The sequence below is a fragment of the Squalius cephalus genome (genome assembly GCF_949319135.1).
Source record: "Squalius cephalus genome assembly, chromosome: 25".
Lineage (NCBI taxonomy): Eukaryota > Metazoa > Chordata > Actinopteri > Cypriniformes > Leuciscidae > Squalius > Squalius cephalus.
The window spans coordinates 23,831,611-23,852,083 of record NC_137146.1 but is presented as its reverse complement, the minus strand read 5'-3'; the positions used below and the strand labels follow the sequence as shown (position 1 = coordinate 23,852,083).

Below are 20,473 nucleotides of genomic sequence, written 5' to 3'. Positions count from 1 at the left end.
TTATCTATATGCAGTCCCTAACAATTAACTTGCCATTGCATACACACATACACACATACATGTCTATATTACTAACATAGGGGACTATCGCTCTACACTGACCAACAGTGGACTTCTGCCTGCAATGGATCTGTGTGTGTGTGTGAATAGTGTCTTTATTTTGTAACTATAACTATAAGTTATATTATATATCTTTTATATATATGCAGTCCCTAACAATTAACTTGCCATTGCATACACACATACACACATACATGTCTATATTACTAACATAGGGGACTATCGCTCTACACTGACCAACAGTGGACTTCTGCCTGCAATGGATCTGTGTGTGTGTGTGTGAATAGTGTCTTTATTTTGTAACTATAACTATAAGTTATATTATATATCTTTTATATATATGCAGTCCCTTACAATTAACTTGCCATTGCATACGCACATACACACATACATGTCTATATTACTAACATAGGGGACTATCGCTCTACACTGACCAACAGTGGACTTCTGCCTGCATTGGATCTGTGTGTGTGTGTGAATAGTGTCTTTATTTTGTAACTATAACTATAAGTTATATTATATATCTTTTATATATATGCAGTCCCTAACAATTAACTTGCCATTGCATACACACATACACACATTAGACTTGTGCCGGTATTCGGTAATGCGATAAATCGCGGTAATGAATATGCACGATATTGTTATCGCGGGCACTTCAAAATACCGTGAAAAATAATAGATCCGAATTTAGATTTTTAGAACGCGCATTATAGCTTATTTCCATCAACCGCTTAAACAGACACTGCGTATATGCTGCGCGAAACACGTGCGCACTCTGGTGTAAACAATCGCCACGTGTATTAGCATGCGGCCAGTGCGCACTTCTAGTCTAATGTAAACAGTCCTCACATGGAGAAGCAGCATGAGGGAAGGAGGAACGCCGCCGCCTACAGTCTATGACCGCCGCCGATCTATCCGGATCAATCCCGCTTCTAAAAGCAGAGCTGCCAACTCGACGCATTCAGCGCGAGACTCTTCACACACTCACGCCACATATCCGTTTTCTCACGCAGAGAAAAATCGCGGAGCAAAGAGGACACGAAGACCGTCAAACAAGACAGAGCAGGGTACTTATGATATGAAACAGGAGAACAATTGTGTCACAGAACGTTACATTTAAACCATTTAATGACCAGCAGCATGTTAGATGATTAAAACAAATAGATAAAGAGGAGTATTTTGCTAAATATGTGCACTGCACTTTTTTTTACATATTTATTATATTTTTACTTGTGTCATTACATAATTGTTATTATAATGAAAATCACATTATATTTGATTTAATTAGTTATATGTAACCTTTAATAATATCAGCTGATAGGGCTCTATATGCTTACATAGCATTATGTGAGATTTTTTTTTCATGAGAAAAAAATAACGTGGGCTATCTACTGAAGCCTTCCTAATATTTATCCAAAATTAGTCAATATTGAATCAAGATTTAAATCAAATCCCAAGTATTGAATTGAAATCGTTAAATTTGTGTTAAGCAATACAAACAGTATACCAGTCATTGTACCATGTAATCATTGTAACATGTTGTCACTAAACGTAATAAAATTCAGTTTATTTACCAAATGTTTTGACAATCACAATTACACCTTGTGATGCAAGTTTTATTTTATTTTTTACATCCCCCCCCCAATCCATCTATTTCTCATGTGCAATTAAAATATCGTGATAATACCGTACACCGTGATAAAAGATCACTCAATTAATCGCAGCATGAAAATGTGACACCGGCACATGCCTAACACACATACATGTCTATATTACTAACATAGGGGACTATCGGTCTACACTGACCAACAGTGGACTTCTGCCTGCATTGGATCTGTGTGTGTGTGTGTGAACAGTGTCTTTATTTTGTAACTATAACTATAAGTTACATTATATATATTTTATATATATGCAGTCCCTAACAATTAACTTGCCATTGCATACACACATACACACATACATGTCTATATTACTAACATAGGGGACTATCGCTCTACACTGACCAACAGTGGACTTCTGCCTGCATTGGATCTGTGTGTGTGTGTGAATAGTGTCTTTATTTTGTAACTATAACTATAAGTTACATTATATATCTTTTATCTATATGCAGTCCCTTACAATTAACTTGCCATTGCATACGCACATACACACATACATGTCTATATTACTAACATAGGGGACTATCGCTCTACACTGACCAACAGTGGACTTCTGCCTGCATTGGATCTGTGTGTGTGTGTGAATAGTGTCTTTATTTTGTAACTATAACTATAAGTTATATTATATATCTTTTATATATATGCAGTCCCTAACAATTAACTTGCCATTGCATACACACATACACACATTAGACTTGTGCCGGTATTCGGTAATGCGATAAATCGCGGTAATGAATATGCACGATATTGTTATCGCGGGCACTTCAAAATACCGTGAAAAATAATAGATCCGAATTTAGATTTTTAGAACGCGCATTATAGCTTATTTCCATCAACCGCTTAAACAGACACTGCGTATATGCTGCGCGAAACACGTGCGCACTCTGGTGTAAACAATCGCCACGTGTATTAGCATGCGGCCAGTGCGCACTTCTAGTCTAATGTAAACAGTCCTCACATGGAGAAGCAGCATGAGGGAAGGAGGAACGCCGCCGCCTACAGTCTATGACCGCCGCCGATCTATCCGGATCAATCCCGCTTCTAAAAGCAGAGCTGCCAACTCGACGCATTCAGCGCGAGACTCTTCACACACTCACGCCACATATCCGTTTTCTCACGCAGAGAAAAATCGCGGAGCAAAGAGGACACGAAGACCGTCAAACAAGACAGAGCAGGGTACTTATGATATGAAACAGGAGAACAATTGTGTCACAGAACGTTACATTTAAACCATTTAATGACCAGCAGCATGTTAGATGATTAAAACAAATAGATAAAGAGGAGTATTTTGCTAAATATGTGCACTGCACTTTTTTTTACATATTTATTATATTTTTACTTGTGTCATTACATAATTGTTATTATAATGAAAATCACATTATATTTGATTTAATTAGTTATATGTAACCTTTAATAATATCAGCTGATAGGGCTCTATATGCTTACATAGCATTATGTGAGATTTTTTTTTCATGAGAAAAAAATAACGTGGGCTATCTACTGAAGCCTTCCTAATATTTATCCAAAATTAGTCAATATTGAATCAAGATTTAAATCAAATCCCAAGTATTGAATTGAAATCGTTAAATTTGTGTTAAGCAATACAAACAGTATACCAGTCATTGTACCATGTAATCATTGTAACATGTTGTCACTAAACGTAATAAAATTCAGTTTATTTACCAAATGTTTTGACAATCACAATTACACCTTGTGATGCAAGTTTTATTTTATTTTTTACATCCCCCCCCCAATCCATCTATTTCTCATGTGCAATTAAAATATCGTGATAATACCGTACACCGTGATAAAAGATCACTCAATTAATCGCAGCATGAAAATGTGACACCGGCACATGCCTAACACACATACATGTCTATATTACTAACATAGGGGACTATCGGTCTACACTGACCAACAGTGGACTTCTGCCTGCATTGGATCTGTGTGTGTGTGTGTGAACAGTGTCTTTATTTTGTAACTATAACTATAAGTTACATTATATATATTTTATATATATGCAGTCCCTAACAATTAACTTGCCATTGCATACACACATACACACATACATGTCTATATTACTAACATAGGGGACTATCGCTCTACACTGACCAACAGTGGACTTCTGCCTGCAATGGATCTGTGTGTGTGTGTGTGAATAGTGTCTTTATTTTGTAACTATAACTATAAGTTACATTATATATCTTTTATCTATATGCAGTCCCTAACAATTAACTTGCCATTGCATACACACATACATGTCTATATTACTAACATAGGGGACTATCGCTCTACACTGACCAACAGTGGACTTCTGCCTGCAATGGATCTGTGTGTGTGTGTGTGAATAGTGTCTTTAATTTGTAACTATAACTATAAGTTACATTATATATCTTTTATATATGTGCAGTCCCTAACAATTAATTTGCCATTGCATACACACATACACACATACACACATACATGTCTATATTACTAACATAGGGGACTATCGCTCTACACTGACCAACAGTGGACTTCTGCCTGCAATGGATCTGTGTGTGTGTGTGTGAACAGTGTCTTTATTTTGTAACTATAACTTATAATTACAAAATAAAGACAATGTTCACACACACACACACATAGTTCCATTGCAGGCTGGAGTACCCTGTTGTATAGGGAAGACATCGTTCAGAGTTGCAGATCCCTTTGGCATATTTTTAAAAAAAATTGACAAAAGTAATATTAGAAAAAATAATAATAATACATATATACATATATATGTTTAGGGATGTTTGAAAAGACTTTGAAGTTCATTATCTAAGCTACCAGTTAAACAGCAGCTCTACAGTCTCAGAGCCTCTCTAGGACAGCAAGCCATTCAAACAATGGAGAAGTGTGAACGACGTGTGTTAATGGGCCATTGCAGTTCCTGCTCCAGCCTACAGGAGCGCTGCTGAGTATGGACTTAAACACACACACACCTGTAGGTCCCCACTTGGTCAAAAATGTAAAAAATTCACCAGAGCGTGTTTTAGCTGATTTAAACATGTTTTAAAGCATGACCAACAGGGGACTTGAAAAATGTCCCCACTTGGCTCGACGGTCCCCTGTTGGTGAGTGTGTAACGACACCAAGGTCCCCACTTAGATAGGTAGACAAGTACACACACACACACACACACACACACACACACGCACACACACACACACACTGATATATATATATATATACACACACACACACACACACACACTTTCATTATAAACTTTTCTTTAATTAGATGATTTTTTTTAATTATATATTTAATGACCAAACTGTCAGAAATAGTTAAGTCCAGTATGGTGTTAAATCAGTAGTAGATCACACAAATGGCAGCATTTCCTGAGAATGACCCATATAATGTTGTATGTTGTATGTTGTGTGATGTGTTGAGCTAATGGAGGACACTGGAGCAGACTTCACTATGACTTTCAGACAGCTGAGTGAAGTGACCCTGTCCCGGCTTCAGAAGGGATCCTTTGCTCCGGTTCGTTTCCTCTCCATTCACTCCCACAGCAGCCGCAATATCCATAATCATGATTTCAGTCCATTAACTGTGACTGTGTCTCTCTTGACAGTCATTGTGGGCTCTTTCAGACCTCTCATCACACAAGCATTTCAGAGACTGGGTTCAGCTGTATTTACAGCGTCTGTCAAGGTAATGTTGCTGGAATGTAAACTCGAACTCTTTAGAGGATTAAAAATGAACACCACTTGATGGTTTAATCGTCTTCTACAGGATAATAAGTGACTCAGATGAAGAACGGCTGCACAGAATGCAAGGTGTGTTTTTGTATGTTATATGATGCAATGTTATATATTATGTGTTTATATATTGTTACAGTAACACTACCGCTGAAATGTTCATGATTGGTAAGATTTGTTTTTCAAAGAAATTTCTTATGCTCACCAAGGCTGCATTTATTTAATCAAAAATACAATAAAAACTGTAATTTTGTATTACTACAAGATATTATTATACTGTGAGATATTATTGCAATATAAAATTAATTATTCTATTTGAATATACAGTATTTGTGTAATTAATATATTTGTTCAGTTGAATATAATTTATTCCTGTGATCATTTCTCCAGTCTTCAGTGTCACATGATCCTTAAGAAATCATACTAATTTGCTGATTTGCTGCTCAAGAAACATTTGAAAACAGTTGAGCTGCTTAATATTTTTAAGGAAACCCTGATACATGTTTTTATTAATATAAAGTTCAAAAGAACAGCCTTTATTTGAAATAGAAATCTTTTGTAATATTATAAATGTCTTTATTGTCCCTTTTAATGCATCCTTGCTGAATAATATTATTAATTTTTTTTTTTTTAAAAAGCCTTACTGACCGTAAATGTTTAAACGGTAGTGTAGGTTTTTTTTACGATGTGTTATGTTGTGTTTAATGTTATTTGTAATATTTATATTGTTCAGGAGTAAACCCACGGTATGTGTTGAGGAACTGGATGGCTGAATCTGCTATCAGAAAAGCAGAGAAAAATGACTTTTCAGAGGTATTATTACATGTGATGTCAAACTAATATGCTGTCATGATCATGCTTATCATATATCTTAGAGTGTTTGCTGTATTACTGTGAAATGAAGACTTGACAATTATACATACAATGTAACATCTTCAGACAGACCATTATGGCTTGTCTTTTTCTTTGGTGACAGAATGTTTGATGTATTTGTAGGTGGCGCTGTTGCAGAAGACTTTAATGGAGCCATTTCTGGAGCAGGAAGAGGCTGAGAGAGCCGGATATGCCAGTAAACCTCCATCCTGGGCTCAGCGGCTGAGGGTCAGCTGTTCTTCCTAACTCAGGGTCGAATGAAAGAAAAATCACAAATTTCAGCATCATTTGAACCAAAAATATTGTTTATGACAATGTAATCACACTTCCTATTGGATGATCTGATTGGAGGATGAGCCATGTTCGACGTTATATATGTACATATATGCATGTTACAGTATATGATGGTGGTGGTGGAGGTGGTGGAGCTCCACCTGCAGATGCAAAGTTTTGGGGACCAGGAGGGGAGGAGGGGGTGGAAGGGAGTTAATGGGGTCTGGAGGTGGTGGGGGGAGCGAGTCTTTTTAGCTGGACTGTGACACTATTTTCTTCTGGAAACAAACTTTTTTTCAATATTTTGCATTATTTTATATATATATATATATATATACACATCAATGAAAGGAGTACTTATACTTTTACTGGAGATTCTGTCTTCTTTCTGAACCAGCAGACATCTCTCACAGCTAAAAACAGAAACCACCTCCAAAGTCCATCATCTGTTCATTGAACAGCAGTCCAGGTGAAAGGCACAGGACATTATGAGGTACATAGTCGTTCTTTTTTATTCAACTAAATACATTACTCAATATAGAATACACAGGAGGCCACAGAAGATCTAGCTGGATTAATGACAAGTATTCACAAGGAGGCGCTACAAAATTATTAATTAAACTCCCTATGAAATAATTTTTTTATTTTTTTTTTACTTCTATACAACTATAATTGTTTTTGCTTTTGTTAGAGATGTGTGGTGTTTTGCGTGTTATGTGCATGTTTTGTGGGTTTCTTTTTTAAAGAAATGTAGCCATAGTTTCAGAAATTGTGTTTAAACAATTTTGAAAAACTATAGTAAATATTAGTGATACATAATTAATGTTATTATTATTACACACTTTAAAAGTACATAATGTATCTTCACATATATTTCAACTGCTTATGTTTATAGTGTTTACAATGTTAGCATGTTAGTTGCCAAAGATTTTTTTTTTAATATATATTATTACCATCTAGAAAATACAATTATTGTTTACACTGACAAACAAAATGTGTGATATCTGTAACAACAGGGAATGTTTCTGTGATGAACATTAAAGATTTAAGAAGTCCTGGATCCTGCACTGTAGTCTCATTTAGTAACTCTGGAAAATGGACTGATGAATTCTGCTTTTCCAGATTTCCTTTCATTTGCTACAGTGGTATGTATACTTCTCTGAGCCTGGACTGTAATCAATTAAATTGCATTACAATAATACAAGTCTTAGCTTATCCTTAGCTTCAGCAGTGAAAAGATGCCATGTAAATAAACTAAAATGTCCTTTTTTTGGCCAGCAACCATATCACCATATAGCCCAAAGCCCTATTTGGACAGAATTAGTTTTACAACGGTAGATGGAGTAATGTAATTATACCACAGGACGTCTGTAATAATAATGATCCATTCGCACAGGATAAAAATTCTCAGTAAAAAGTGGGAGGGGCAACTCGATTTACGTACCACCATCACCTTTCTGTGGACGTGTGTATTACATTGCTTCCTGATATCATGTGCGCAAACACATATAACCTATATTTATATATACAAAATAGTTAGGTCCAGTTGAACAATGTATTAATTAAATTCAGATTGGATTATGTTGGTAATAGGCACTTACCTAACGCTAAGAAGTTTCATGCCTCTAACAAGAGCTTTCAACCTTTTTTTTGACTGAGAAGCTCTGGTAATAATATTACTTTACCCCATCTCTCCATGTTAAAGGTGACATATGCCCCTTTTCACAAGATGTAATATAAATCTATGCTGACCCCAGAATGTGTCTGTGAAAATTTCAGCTCAAAATACCCCCCAGATCATTTATTCTAGCTTGTCAAATTTGCCCCTTTTTGGGTGTGAGTAAAAACTCAGTTCCCTTTCAGTCGCTCACGTTCGACGTAACGTCGACGTGACGACGTAATTGGGATCACTTCAGGGAGCCCTATCAACTTCGAGTGTCTACAGAACGAGCCAATGAACGTTGGCGTGCGTGAATCGCGTCACGCGCCCCCGCCCCGCAGCGCGGGTATAAACAGGAAGCGGGTGCACGCACACATTGTCTTTCACTTCGGAGCCGAGCTTCTATGAGACTTTTTGTCTATCAGAGTCAGCTGTTTGAAGACTTCAAAGAGGATCATCTCTCTGTTGCTGTGTTGGTGTGACGGCGCGATCAGTGGTGGCCGCGAGCATTGCAGCTCTCAACTGCTGTTTTCACAGCACTGTGTTTGTGTCTGTGTGTGTGTGTGTCGGTTCGGTGGGCGTTTCCCCTGTGTGTGCATTCACACTGCGGCTACCCCTGGGTGCCTCAACACAAAGAGAGTTTTTCAAATCCTTTTTTATTTTCAACTAAAAGAGCAACACAAGCGTGACCCTGCGTCTTTTTCAAGATGTCATTCCGCTTGTGCGTTTCTGGGTGTGGTCGTTCCCTGGCGCCAGCAGATGGCCACAAGAGTTGCCTCTCGTGTTTGGGCATTCAGCACGCTGAGGCAGCTTTTGTGGATAGTTCATGTTCCCATTGCGGGAATATGACTATCACAGCGTTAAGATCGAGACTCGCTTACCTCAAGGGAGGTGCAGTCCCCTCGCCTATGCCCCGATCTAGAGTCTATTCTGCCCCGCACAATAGACCTACTTTGGCGCATGACCAGGGTGATCTGAGGATTACCGTGAGGGCTTCCCCATCGAGTCATTCTCCGCGGGCCCCTCATGCCTCACATACGCTGCTGCCATTGGAGCCCCTTAGTGAACGTCTTGGTCCTTCCCCGGAATGACCAACCGTTTCCTTTGGGGCCCCAGCTGACGATCAGATGTCGATCGCAGCATCGGAGGGGGAGCTGTCCTCTGGAAATGACGACTCGGCTGCGTTGCCCCCCTCGGGGTGTGTAGCGTTGTCCGAGCCAGATCCAGAATGGACTGCTATGCTTTCCCGGGCCGCCGAGAAGGTCGGGCTTGCGTGGAATCCTCCACCACGTCCCGAACCTTCTCGGTTGGACGATTGGTTTCTCGGGGCGGGCCGTGCTGGTTCTCAGTGCGCCGCCCCGGTACCTTTCTTTCCGGAAGTGCATGAGGAGCTTTCTAGGACGTGGAAGGCACCGTATAGTGCCCGAAGCCGTTCTAGTGGCTCCTCACCCCTCGCCACCCTCGACGGCGGGGCAGCTAAGGGGTATGTGGATATCCCCCCAGTGGAGCGGGCCGTCGCGATGCAACTGTGTCCGGCGTCCACTTCCTCTTGGCGGGGTAATCCACGCCTCCCGTCCAACGCCTGTAAGTTTTCGTCCGGTCTTACGGCGAAGGCTTACAAGGCCTGTGGACAGGCTGCTTCCGCCCTCCATGCCATGGCGCTCTTGCAGGTCCACCAGGCCCAGGCGCTCATGGACATGAATGAGGGTGGTTCTGACCCAGAGCTCCTCCGGGAGCTCCGTGTGGCAACCGACCTTGCCCTCCGGGCGACGAAGGAAACCGCACGTTCAGTCGGTCAGGCGATGTCCACCTTGGTGGTCCAGGAGCGCCACCTCTGGCTCAACCTGGCGGATATGAGGGACACCGATAAATATCGGTTCCTGGATGCCCCTCTTTCCCAGGTTGGGTTGTTCGGCGACGCGGTCGAGGGCTTTGCCCAACAGTTATCGGCCGCACAGAAGCAGACGGAGGCCATCCGACACATCCTGCCCCGGCGGACCGCTGCCGCTCCCACCCGTCCGCCGGCCGCAGACCCTCCGTCTACTCGTCGCCGAGGTCGGCCTTCTACGGCGTCCTCCGCTCCCGCCAGGCCCCAGCAGCAGCAGCCATCATCCAGGCCTCAGCGCGGAGCAAGCCGCAGGAAGTCGACCCCGCCCGTCCAGGCCGCTGCCAAACCAGGAGGCAAGCGACGGTGCAAACGACCCTGAGACGGGCGGCCCAGAGGTGGATCAAGTTGCTCTTCAGGAGATGGCGAAGGCGCCACTCCTTCCCCCGGTGGAGGGCCGGGCGGAGAATCTTTTGTTTCCTTTTCTTTTTGTTCCGCCACTGACCCATGGGTCAGTGGTACCCACATTTTCAAAAAAAGAGCAATTTCTGAAACCTCTGGGCCCCAAGAGGGCGAGTCCCTGTCCCCTTTGCGTTCGAGGGACGGGCATATCAGTACAAGGTCTTACCCTTCGGGCTGGCCCTGTCGCCCCGCGTCTTCACGAAAGTCGCGGAGGCGGCCATTGCTCCCATGTGCGAGCGTGGTGTTCGCATCCTCAACTACCTCGACGACTGGCTTATTCTGGCCCAGTCGAGAGAGCAGTTGTGCGAACACAGTGACATGGTGCTCAGTCACCTCAGCCACCTAGGGCTTCGGGTCAACTGGGAAAAGAGCAAACTCACCCCCAGGCAGAGGATCTCTTTTCTCGGTATGGAGTTGGACTCGATCAACATGACAGCGCGCCTCACCGAGGCCCGTGTCCAGTCAGTGTTGAACTGCGTGAGCACGCTCAGACGCAGAACAGCGGCACCACTGTTTCAGAGGCTCCTGGGGCATATGGCATCTGCAGCCGCGGTTACGCCGCTCGGATTGCTTCATATGAGGCCGCTCCAACACTGGCTCCACGATCGAGTCCCGAGATGGGCGTGGCAGAGCGGCTCGTGCCGGGTCCAAGTGACTCCGCACTGTCGCCAAACTCTCAGCTTGTGGTCGGACCCTTCGTTCCTGCGGGCAGGTGTTCCCCTGGAACAAGTGTCCAGGCACTCTGTGCTCTCCACGGATGCCTCTACCACCGGCTGGGGGGCCACGTACAACGGGCATGCAGCTTCAGGTCTGTGGACGGGGCCTCAACTGCATTGGCACATCAACTGCCTCGAGTTGTTAGCAGTACGTCTTGCTTTGAGCCGTTTCAAAACGCTGCTACTAGGCAAGCACGTACTGGTCCGTACGGACAGCACTGCGACCGTTGCGTACATCAACCGCCAAGGTGGTCTACGCTCCCGCCGCATGTCACAACTCGCCCGCCATCTCCTCCTCTGGAGTCAGAAGCATCTGAGGTCGCTTCGTGCCGTTTACATTCCGGGCCTGCACAACCGTGCAGCCGACGAGCTCTCACGGCAGCAGGTGCTACCGGGAGAATGGCGACTCCATCCCCAGGTGGTCCAGCTGATTTTCAGGCGCTTCGGGACCGCTCAGGTAGATCTGTTTGCCGCCCCGGACACGTCTCATTGCCAGTTGTTCTATTCTCTGACCGAGGGGACCCTCGGCACGGATGCTCTGGCACACAGCTGGTATGCGTTTCCCCCAGTGAGCCTTCTTGCACAGACCTTGTGCAAAGTCAGGGAGGACGAGGAGCAGGTCTTGTTAGTTGCGCCGTATTGGCCCAACCGGACCTGGTTCCCGGAACTAGTGCTCCTCGCGACAGCCCCTCCCTGGCCCATCCCTCTGAGAGAGGACCTGCTCTCTCAGAGATGGGGCACCCTATGGCACCCGCGTCCAGACCTCTGGAAACTCCATGTCTGGTCCCTGGACGGGACGCGGAGGTTCTAAGTGACCTACCCCCTGCGGTAGTTGACACCATCACTTCCGCTAGAGCCCCCTCTACGAGGCGCCTCTATGCATTGAAGTGGAACCTGTTCGTTGACTGGTGCTCCTCTCATGAGGAGAACCCCCGATCTTGCTCGATCAGAGCCGTGCTTTCCTTCCTGCAAGAAGTGCTGGAGCGAAGGCTGTCTCCCTCCACCCTTAAAGTGTATGTTGCCGCTATTGCCGCACATCACGATGCTGTTGATGGTAAGTTTTTGGGAAAGCATGACCTGATCGTCAGGTTCCTGAGGGGAGCGAGGAGACTGAATCCTCCTCGCCCACTCTCTATACCCTCTTGGGACTTGTCTCTGGTCCTTTCGGCACTTCAGAGACCACCCTTTGAGCCTCTGCAATCAGCTGAGTTAAAAATTCTGTCCTGTAAGACAGTACTCCTGGTTGCATTGGCCTCTATCAAGAGGGTAGGGGACCTGCATGCATTTTCGGTCGACGAATCGTGCCTAGAATTCGGCCCGGATAACTCTCACGTCATCCTGAGACCCCGGCCCGGATACGTGCCCAAGGTTCCTACCACTCCCTTCCGGGACCAGGTAGTGAACCTGCAAGCGCTGCCTTCGGAGGAGGCAGACCCAGCCCTGGCTTTCTCTGTCCCGTTCGCGCTCTGCGTCTGTACGTGGACAGAACGCAAAGCCTCAGGACCTCAGATCAGCTCTTCGTCTGTTACGGAGGCCAGCAGAAAGGGAAGGCTGTCTCCAAGCAGAGGATGGCCCACTGGATAGTGGATGCCATCGCCTTGGCTTACGAAGCCCAAGGCGTGCCCTGCCCGCCTGGGTTGAAAGCCCACTCCACTAGGAGTGTCGCTTCTTCCTGGGCGCTGGCTCACGGCGCCTCGCTGACAGACATCTGTAGAGCTGCGGGCTGGGCGACACCTAACACGTTCGCTAGGTTTTATAGCTTACGTGTTGAGCCGGTTTCTTCCTGTGTGCTCGCTTCTACTAGCCGGTAACACCGAAGTTCCCGCTCTAGTGTCGGCTTGCTGCGCCACTCCCTTCCTAGGAACGGATACGTGCACTTTTTACTCCAGTCGAGTTCCCCATTGGCGAACCCTGTGAGTTCCTCCGCACCCCTTCGGCAGTCGGACGTTGCGGAGCGTCCGACGCCAGGCCTAGTGCTCGTATGCTTGTGTAACTTGTGCTAGGCTGGGTTCCATATGTGGTGATCCCTGCGGCGATCCCATATGTGTATTCTTCCACGACCAGCTCCCTGCGGTGAGCCCGTGTCTTCCCTTGGCAGAGTCTGCTCTGCCGTCACTGTCCGGTGTGTCTCCCCCTTCGGGTGGAGCCACCCCAGTGACATTCCATATGTCGCACTGCCCCCTCGGCCAGTCCATATGTGTATTCTCCACATGTTACCTCCCTTCGGGCAGGATGTGGCTCCGCAGCGTTCTTTCCCCTGGAGAGGTACGCTTTCCCAGTGTTATCCAAGAGTTCCACTGTGTGGGGTATAATGGAACAGCAGTTGAACTCCCTCTACGCAGGTCTTCCGCCCCAGCAGTTGGGGGTCTGAGAGTCTTGCGTAGGGCGCTGGATGTGGCAGCAACCGTGGCGTTTTCCATGGGATCCCAATTACGTCGTCACGTCGACGTTACGTCGAACGTGAGCGACTGAAAGGGAACGTCTCGGTTACTGATGTAACCCTCGTTCCCTGAAGGAGGGAACGGGAGACGTAACGTCCCGTCGCCACCGTTGCTGACCATCGCTGCATGGCCGTCACAAATCTCGGCTCCTCAGCGAAAAACAATGTGTGCGTGCGCCCGCTTCCTGTTTATACCCGTGCTGCGGGGCGGGGGCGCGTGACGCGATTCACGCACGCCAACGTTCATTGGCTCGTTCTGTAGACACTCGAAGTTGATAGGGCTCCCTGAAGTGATCCCAATTACGTCGTCACGTCGACGTTACGTCTCCCGTTCCCTCCTTCAGGGAACGAGGGTTACATCAGTAACCGAGACGTTTTTGTGTGTGTCCCTTTAAATGCAAATGAGCTGGTGCTCCCTGCCCCCATTCAGAATACGGTCCTTTACATGAGCTTGGGATACTCAGTCAATAACAAAACACACAAATCTCACTCTCAAATCCAAAATCTCAGAAATAACAGTAGCGGAGTGCAGCCTTACGGAGAGACTCAGGAAGAGGTTGCAACATTTAGACGCACTGGACGTTTCTGAATGGTTAGTGGATACATTTATGTAGTTGTTGTGGATTTACATTGATTCATCTCATCAACTTGCATTTACTGTCATGTTTAACTTTTACACAAGTTGACACAGTTCCCTTAGGTCTCTATAAGACAGCTGTGAATTTTTTTGGTCAAATAGTGTTCTGTGCTAGTCTGTGCAGCAAAGCAGAACTGTTTGCATGCTTTGCTCGAACTTTTGGCATTGCGTTAGAACTGGTTAAACTGCTGTCGTGGGTGTTCAGCGGCGCCGTGGGTGGAAACGTGCAGATTAAGGGGCGGTAATATTATAATACAATTCCCTTCTTATGTCAGAAGGGGAGTGAAATCTGATCTGCTTATTTTTTTAAATGCTTGCAGAGAAATGCTTACCAAAACAAAGTTACTGGGTCATTACTTTTCACATTTTCTGGGTTGGTGGATGCACCGGGGACCCGATTATAGCACTTAAACACGGAAAAAGACAGATTTTCATGATATGTCCCCTTTAAACTAATCCCGTCCAAATAGGGCTCAAGACTGGTTGCCCACTGAAGCTAATCAGGGTTGAGCCTGGTCAGTACCTGGATGAGAGACCTCCTGGGAAAACTAGGTTGCGACTGGAGGAGATGTTAGTGAGGCCAGCAGGGGGCGCTCACCCTGTGGTCTGTGTGGGTCTGATGGGGACACTATACTGTCTCAGAGCACCGTCCTTCAGATGAGACGTTAAACCGAGGTCCTGACTCTCTGTGGTCATTAAAAATCCCAGGATGTCTTTCAAAAGAGTAGGGGTGTAACCCCGGTCTTGGTCAAATTTGCCCAGTGCCCTCTGTCAATCATGGCCTCCTAATCATCCCCATACATATACTGTGCAAAAGTCTTAGACGTTAAGATGTTCTAGTTTATTCTTTGGCGAATTCTGTGGAAAGCTGCAAACTTCTTTCCACAGAAATGTAGGAATAAATTGTGCGAAATGCGAAATAAAGGAAACCCATAGTGCATTTTGCGTTCCCTAAATGCTTGTTAAACTCACTGCATGCAGAGATGGAGTTGATGAGAAGCAGAGTTTTCTGTGAACCGAGACGCTGAAAACACCTGAACGCGTGTAACTCAGTGTTGCTCTTCACTCTGAAACATGCAGCGCAACAAACTTTTAAATCACAGATAGCCTGTCAGAATTTTAATTTTATTATGATTAATTCTGCATTTATTTTCATTTTACATTCCGCATAGGTTTAGTTACCTATGATCACGCGCGTGAACTCGGCAATCGACTACTTTGGACTTCAACCGAAAAACAGGATGTAAACAGGTATTTGCGCTGGCTTAAATAACATCATTTTTATACATATCTTTTACATCTACTGCAGTCAGATCCACTCGTGTTCACTCAGAAGGAATCACTCACATTTTCTGTGCACTTGTAATGACACATCAAGGATGTTAAGAGGCTAAAAGCAGGTTTAGTACATGCCCTATTGAAGTCAACAGGGTGCAAATTTTAAAAATAGAATAACTTGGTGTAGGCAACACCGATTTTTGTAGTTCTCTGTATTGACAGCACTCCAAATGTACAATAAAATGAGCTCAATGTTAAAATTGACCGGAGTTCTCCTTTAAACACTTTGCAGTTTGAACGATGTCCTGTATTATAAACAAAATGACGGAATATGTTTTTATGTTTCCACTGTTTGCCCGCGCCTCTCTCTCACACACACACACACACAAATATAAGTAAACACTTTGCGACTTTTCGATCGCGGCCGCGTACCCCCCCCCCCCCCCCCCTCTCTCTCTCTCTCTCTCTCTCTCTCTCTCTCTCTCTCTCTCTCTCTAAAGCAAAAACGTCTCTTCAGGTACCGGGAGGAGTGGCAGTCTTTTGTGGCAGACTAAAGACTAATGACAGACTGTTGAACTTTGAATAAAAATATGTTTGGTTCAGGTTTGAAATTTATTATCTTTTATTATAGGCTATGTAGTCTAATATCAGTAGGCCTAAACAGGCCAATAATAGCCTACATTATACCATTATTAATTTTATTTACACTAATGTCTAATTAAAATGTCTACAAATGTATCACATTTTAATTATACGCAAGAAAGTAGAAAAAACTGTAACGAAAGTATTTGTAATTAGTTACTTTCCACCTCTGAAACCTGGCCTGAGTCTTCTGTTAGTTAGCGAATCATTGAAGAACTATCTCAACAGTTAAATAACAGATTTAAGATTAAAATAATATCAGATTTGTCTTATTTTAAAAAAAAAAAAAAAAAAAAAAAACTGAAATTAAAAATTAACTTAAGAAATTAACTTTTAATTAACGTTTCATGGGTCATCACAAAGAAGATTCTTACATTATTTATCAGTGAGTTCAAGTCCTCTATTAAATCATTGTGGAAATCAGATGACAGCTGTGATTCAAAAGATCAGACCCACAAAAAGATCCAAACAAGAAACCGCTGTGAAGTCACACACATGACAGTGTGATGGCTGTGGCATCTCTGTGTCTTCAGTCTCTGAAGTGGCTCCTTATTCACCATCCGCTGATCCTGAGGAATCTGGACTGACATCTAAATATCGAGAGTCCTACAATAAAACATATGGGCAGTCACACATGGAGTATGAGACTGTCACATCACAGTAGATCCATTTCAGAGAAAAAACAGGCAAAGATAGTAGTACATTAATATACTGCCAGAGATATAAAGGTGACGAGAACATCGGAGTTGTTGTGCTGCACACGGCGGTAAATGAAATCAGGCTGTGGCAGTCAACCTGATCAAGACCATTGTGAAAAAATCATCATTTCAGAACCACTTACCATTGAGGAAACAAAAGGTTTAGTAGATTATTCACATTAAATGAATGGTGTGATCAGTTGAACTGAATGAACTATTTCTCAATTATTTAAAAATCTTTTCTAGGAGCGATCTAGATCAGGGGTTTTCAAACTTTTTGTGTGTGTGGACCACTATTTGTAATCAAGAATTTTCGCGGACCACCTCATAATACACATAATAAAATATGTCTACACAGAGTCCTACCTGAATTAATCTGCACCTCTAAATAGGCTTACTAGCTCTAAAACTATCATCGGTCATCACATCAGTACAACAGGCTTGTTAAAAGAAAGTTTACTGCACACAACGGCTGCCACATATTTAAAGGGGTGGTTTACTGCCTTTTTTCTTAGCTTGATTATGTTTATGGGCTGCAATATAACATGTCTTCGTGTTTCGTTTGTTAAAAAACGCCTTATTTTTCATAAATTTCACCTTTATTGTAAGCCGCTTCCTCCTCTGTCATTCGAACGACCGGTTGACTTCCTGATTCTATGAAACCACTCCCTCAGAAAGAGGCAATGAGCTCAGATTGGTTAGTTCGGCCGGTGTGTTGTAATTGGCTAAACTGCGTCCGGAATCTTCACGCCCATTACCTTTACGGGCGACAGTTGCATGTGCTCCGGACCCGGTCAAATGTAATGGTGTCAATATTGCCTCATCAGTTTGAGCCAGAATCAGACCCAGAGAGCGGTGATGAAGAGAGTCAAGCAGAACCTCCGCAAACACGGCTCTTACTAAACGTTTCTGAATGGTAATTTTTTTTAATTATTATTATTTTCTCAAAGAATTCCCATACGCTGTTACTTGAAAATGCTACTGCTGTTTGTTAGCTTTTGAGATACGCTTTCCCCCTGATTAAACATTTAATATAACTGAATACATGACTGAGTAATACCGTTTTTTAAAGATATTGTTTTATTGATAGAATGAACAACCGTTTAACTATTCACAAAACTTACCGGTAGTTTACTCAGTTTGTCGTTTTCTTTAGGTGTAGCAGCTACATGTGATAACAGCAGCTGAAGTTCGCTGTTGCGATAATTTTTTGAAGTTTGTACACGTTTCTTATACACACAAAATAACATCGAACTAACTAGCTACTATAACCAAACAGCTTTGGCATTGGTTTGCGTTCTTGATCAAATCAAAAAATTACGTCATAAAGTATACATGGAAAATACGTTTACAAAATTTGTACATATACAAATTCGGGTCCAAAATGTTTATACGCATCTGTCATATACTAAAGCCAGCGCTGGCATTTTTTTACTGTTATGATGATGAGGAAGGAGAAACCAGGCGCAGACAAAGTACACTAAACACGATTTATTATAGGCAAAAAAGGGGAAAACAAAACCCACGAGGGGGTGAAACAAGGCAGGATGAACTACAAAGACAGAAAACACTAGACTAACACTCAGACGATAAACTTAGACAATAAAGACAGGATCAAAAACTTCTAACTAGACAAGACTTTCTTCAGGTAACTCACGGGGGTATCAGACAAGGATAGACAATGTACCGACACAGGACAGCAAACACAAGGGGATTAAATAGGGATCAAACTAATCAGGAACACAGGTGAAAGCAACAATCTAATAATTACAAGATGAGATAACAAGGGGGCGGGGCAAGAGAACGAGACAACACAAGCACATGGCACAAACAAAAGGCCATGTGCTTGCACACAAAACACGGGTCTGTCATGATTCTGCCTCAAGACTAAAGAAAATCACGGACACGAGTGCAGAATCATGACAGAACCCCTCCCTCAAGGAGCGGCTTCCAGACGCTCCTCAAGGGAACATCAAACGCGGGACAAGACAGACTGAGACATAGACACGAACCAACAAAACATGACAAATACTAACAACGGCAAACATGAATAAACAATTGCAGGGTTGGGGTGAAAAATCAAAAACAACAGACAAGGCAGAGGAGGTGGAGACAACACAGAGTTCATGGGGGAATGTCCAGGGTGGATGGGAGGACTGGGGGGAAACACAAAGTCCTTGGGGGGCAGTCCAGGGTGAACAGGCGGGTCAGGGGTCTTGGGTCTTCGGGATGAGGGTGTGGGCTGCGGGCAACGGGTCCGGGCAGGTTTGGGTGGGGACACACGAGGAGCAGTCTTAGGAGAAACAGACCGGGGTGAAGTGGTGACAGGGGTGTCCGGGGAAACAAACAGAGGTCGGGTGACAGTTGGGACAGGGCTGGACACAGACATCCTCCAGTCAGTTGGGACAGGACTGGACACATCTGCTGGGACAGGACTGGACACATCTGCTGGGACAGGACTGGACACATCTGCTGGGACAGGACTGGACACATCTGCTGGGACAGGACTGGACACATCTGCTGGGACAGGACTGGACACATCTGCTGGGACAGGACTGGACACATCTGCTGGGACAGGACTGGACACATCTGCTGGGACAGGACTGGACACATCTGCTGGGACAGGACTGGACACATCTGCTGGGACAGGACTGGACACATCTGCTGGGACAGGACTGGACACATTAGCAGGAACAGTGCAAGCGGTGGCTGACTTAGGAACAGCGCTCTGAGTGGCTGGCCTCAGATCAACACTGGCTGCAGCAGACTGGGGTACGGCGCTCACAGACTCAGGACAAGACATGGCGGGGACTTCAAGGATTTGGACAAGACGTTTTAAGTATTGAGACAATGCATCGGCAACAACGAGGACAGGCATCTTCTGAGAAGCAGAAACCGACCGCAAGACAGCTTCAGCAGCTGAATCGGCCGCTGCTCTCTCTACAGCACACACGACTGCGGGCTCGGGAACAGCGTTTGCAGTGGCGGGCTCTGGAACAGCGCTTGCAGTGGCGGGCTCTGGAACAGCGCTTGCAGTGGCGGGCTCTGGAACAGCGCTTGCAGTGGCGGGCTCTGGAACAGCGCTTGCAGTGGCGGGCTCTGGAACAGCGCTTGCAGTGGCGGGCTCTGGAACAGCGCTTGCAGTGGCGGGCTCTGGAACAGCGCTTGCAGTGGCGGGCTCTGGAACAGCGCTTGCAGTGGCGGGCTCTGGAACAGCGCTTGCAGTGGCGGGCTCTGGAACAGCGCTTGCAGGGGCGGGCTCTGGAACAGCGCTTGCAGGAGCGGGCTCTGGAACAGCGCTTGCAGGAGCGGGCTCTGGAACAGCGCTTGCAGGAGCGGGCTCTGGAACAGCTAGAGATGAAGAGCGAGAGGCTCCCTTTCTCCTCTTCTTTCTCCTTGAACGCGAAGCCGAATCTGTAGCTGGGCTAGCGACCAGTTGGAGATGTTCAGCTGGAACCGTAACAGGAGCAGGGATGGCGATCTCGGGCAGCGCTGACTCGGTCGAGGAAGACTCAGACGGGG

General features: G+C 44.8%; 2 protein-coding genes across 4 annotated transcripts in view; one reads left to right on the top strand and one right to left on the bottom strand.

Moving 5' to 3' along the window:
- LOC307153991 (protein adenylyltransferase SelO-like) overlaps window positions 1–7,648 on the top strand; it is a 57,980-nt gene extending 50,332 nt beyond the window's left edge. The window contains exons 15-19 of the mRNA XM_079863855.1: window positions 5,137–5,229; window positions 5,321–5,400; window positions 5,482–5,525; window positions 6,181–6,260; window positions 6,444–7,648. Coding sequence (XP_079719981.1) covers window positions 5,137–5,229; window positions 5,321–5,400; window positions 5,482–5,525; window positions 6,181–6,260; window positions 6,444–6,566 — 420 coding nt within the window. The 3' untranslated portion in view covers window positions 6,567–7,648. The remainder of the gene's footprint in view (window positions 1–5,136; window positions 5,230–5,320; window positions 5,401–5,481; window positions 5,526–6,180; window positions 6,261–6,443) is intronic.
- Window positions 7,649–16,207: 8,559 nt separating this feature from the next.
- Window positions 16,208–20,473, bottom strand: part of LOC307153980 (NACHT, LRR and PYD domains-containing protein 3-like) — a 96,249-nt gene continuing 91,983 nt past the window's right edge. For all 3 annotated transcript variants that reach the window (XM_079863833.1, XM_079863834.1, XM_079863835.1), the window contains one exon: window positions 16,208–16,859. In XM_079863833.1, the coding sequence (XP_079719959.1) occupies window positions 16,858–16,859 (2 nt within the window). In that variant the 3' untranslated portion in view covers window positions 16,208–16,857. The remainder of the gene's footprint in view (window positions 16,860–20,473) is intronic.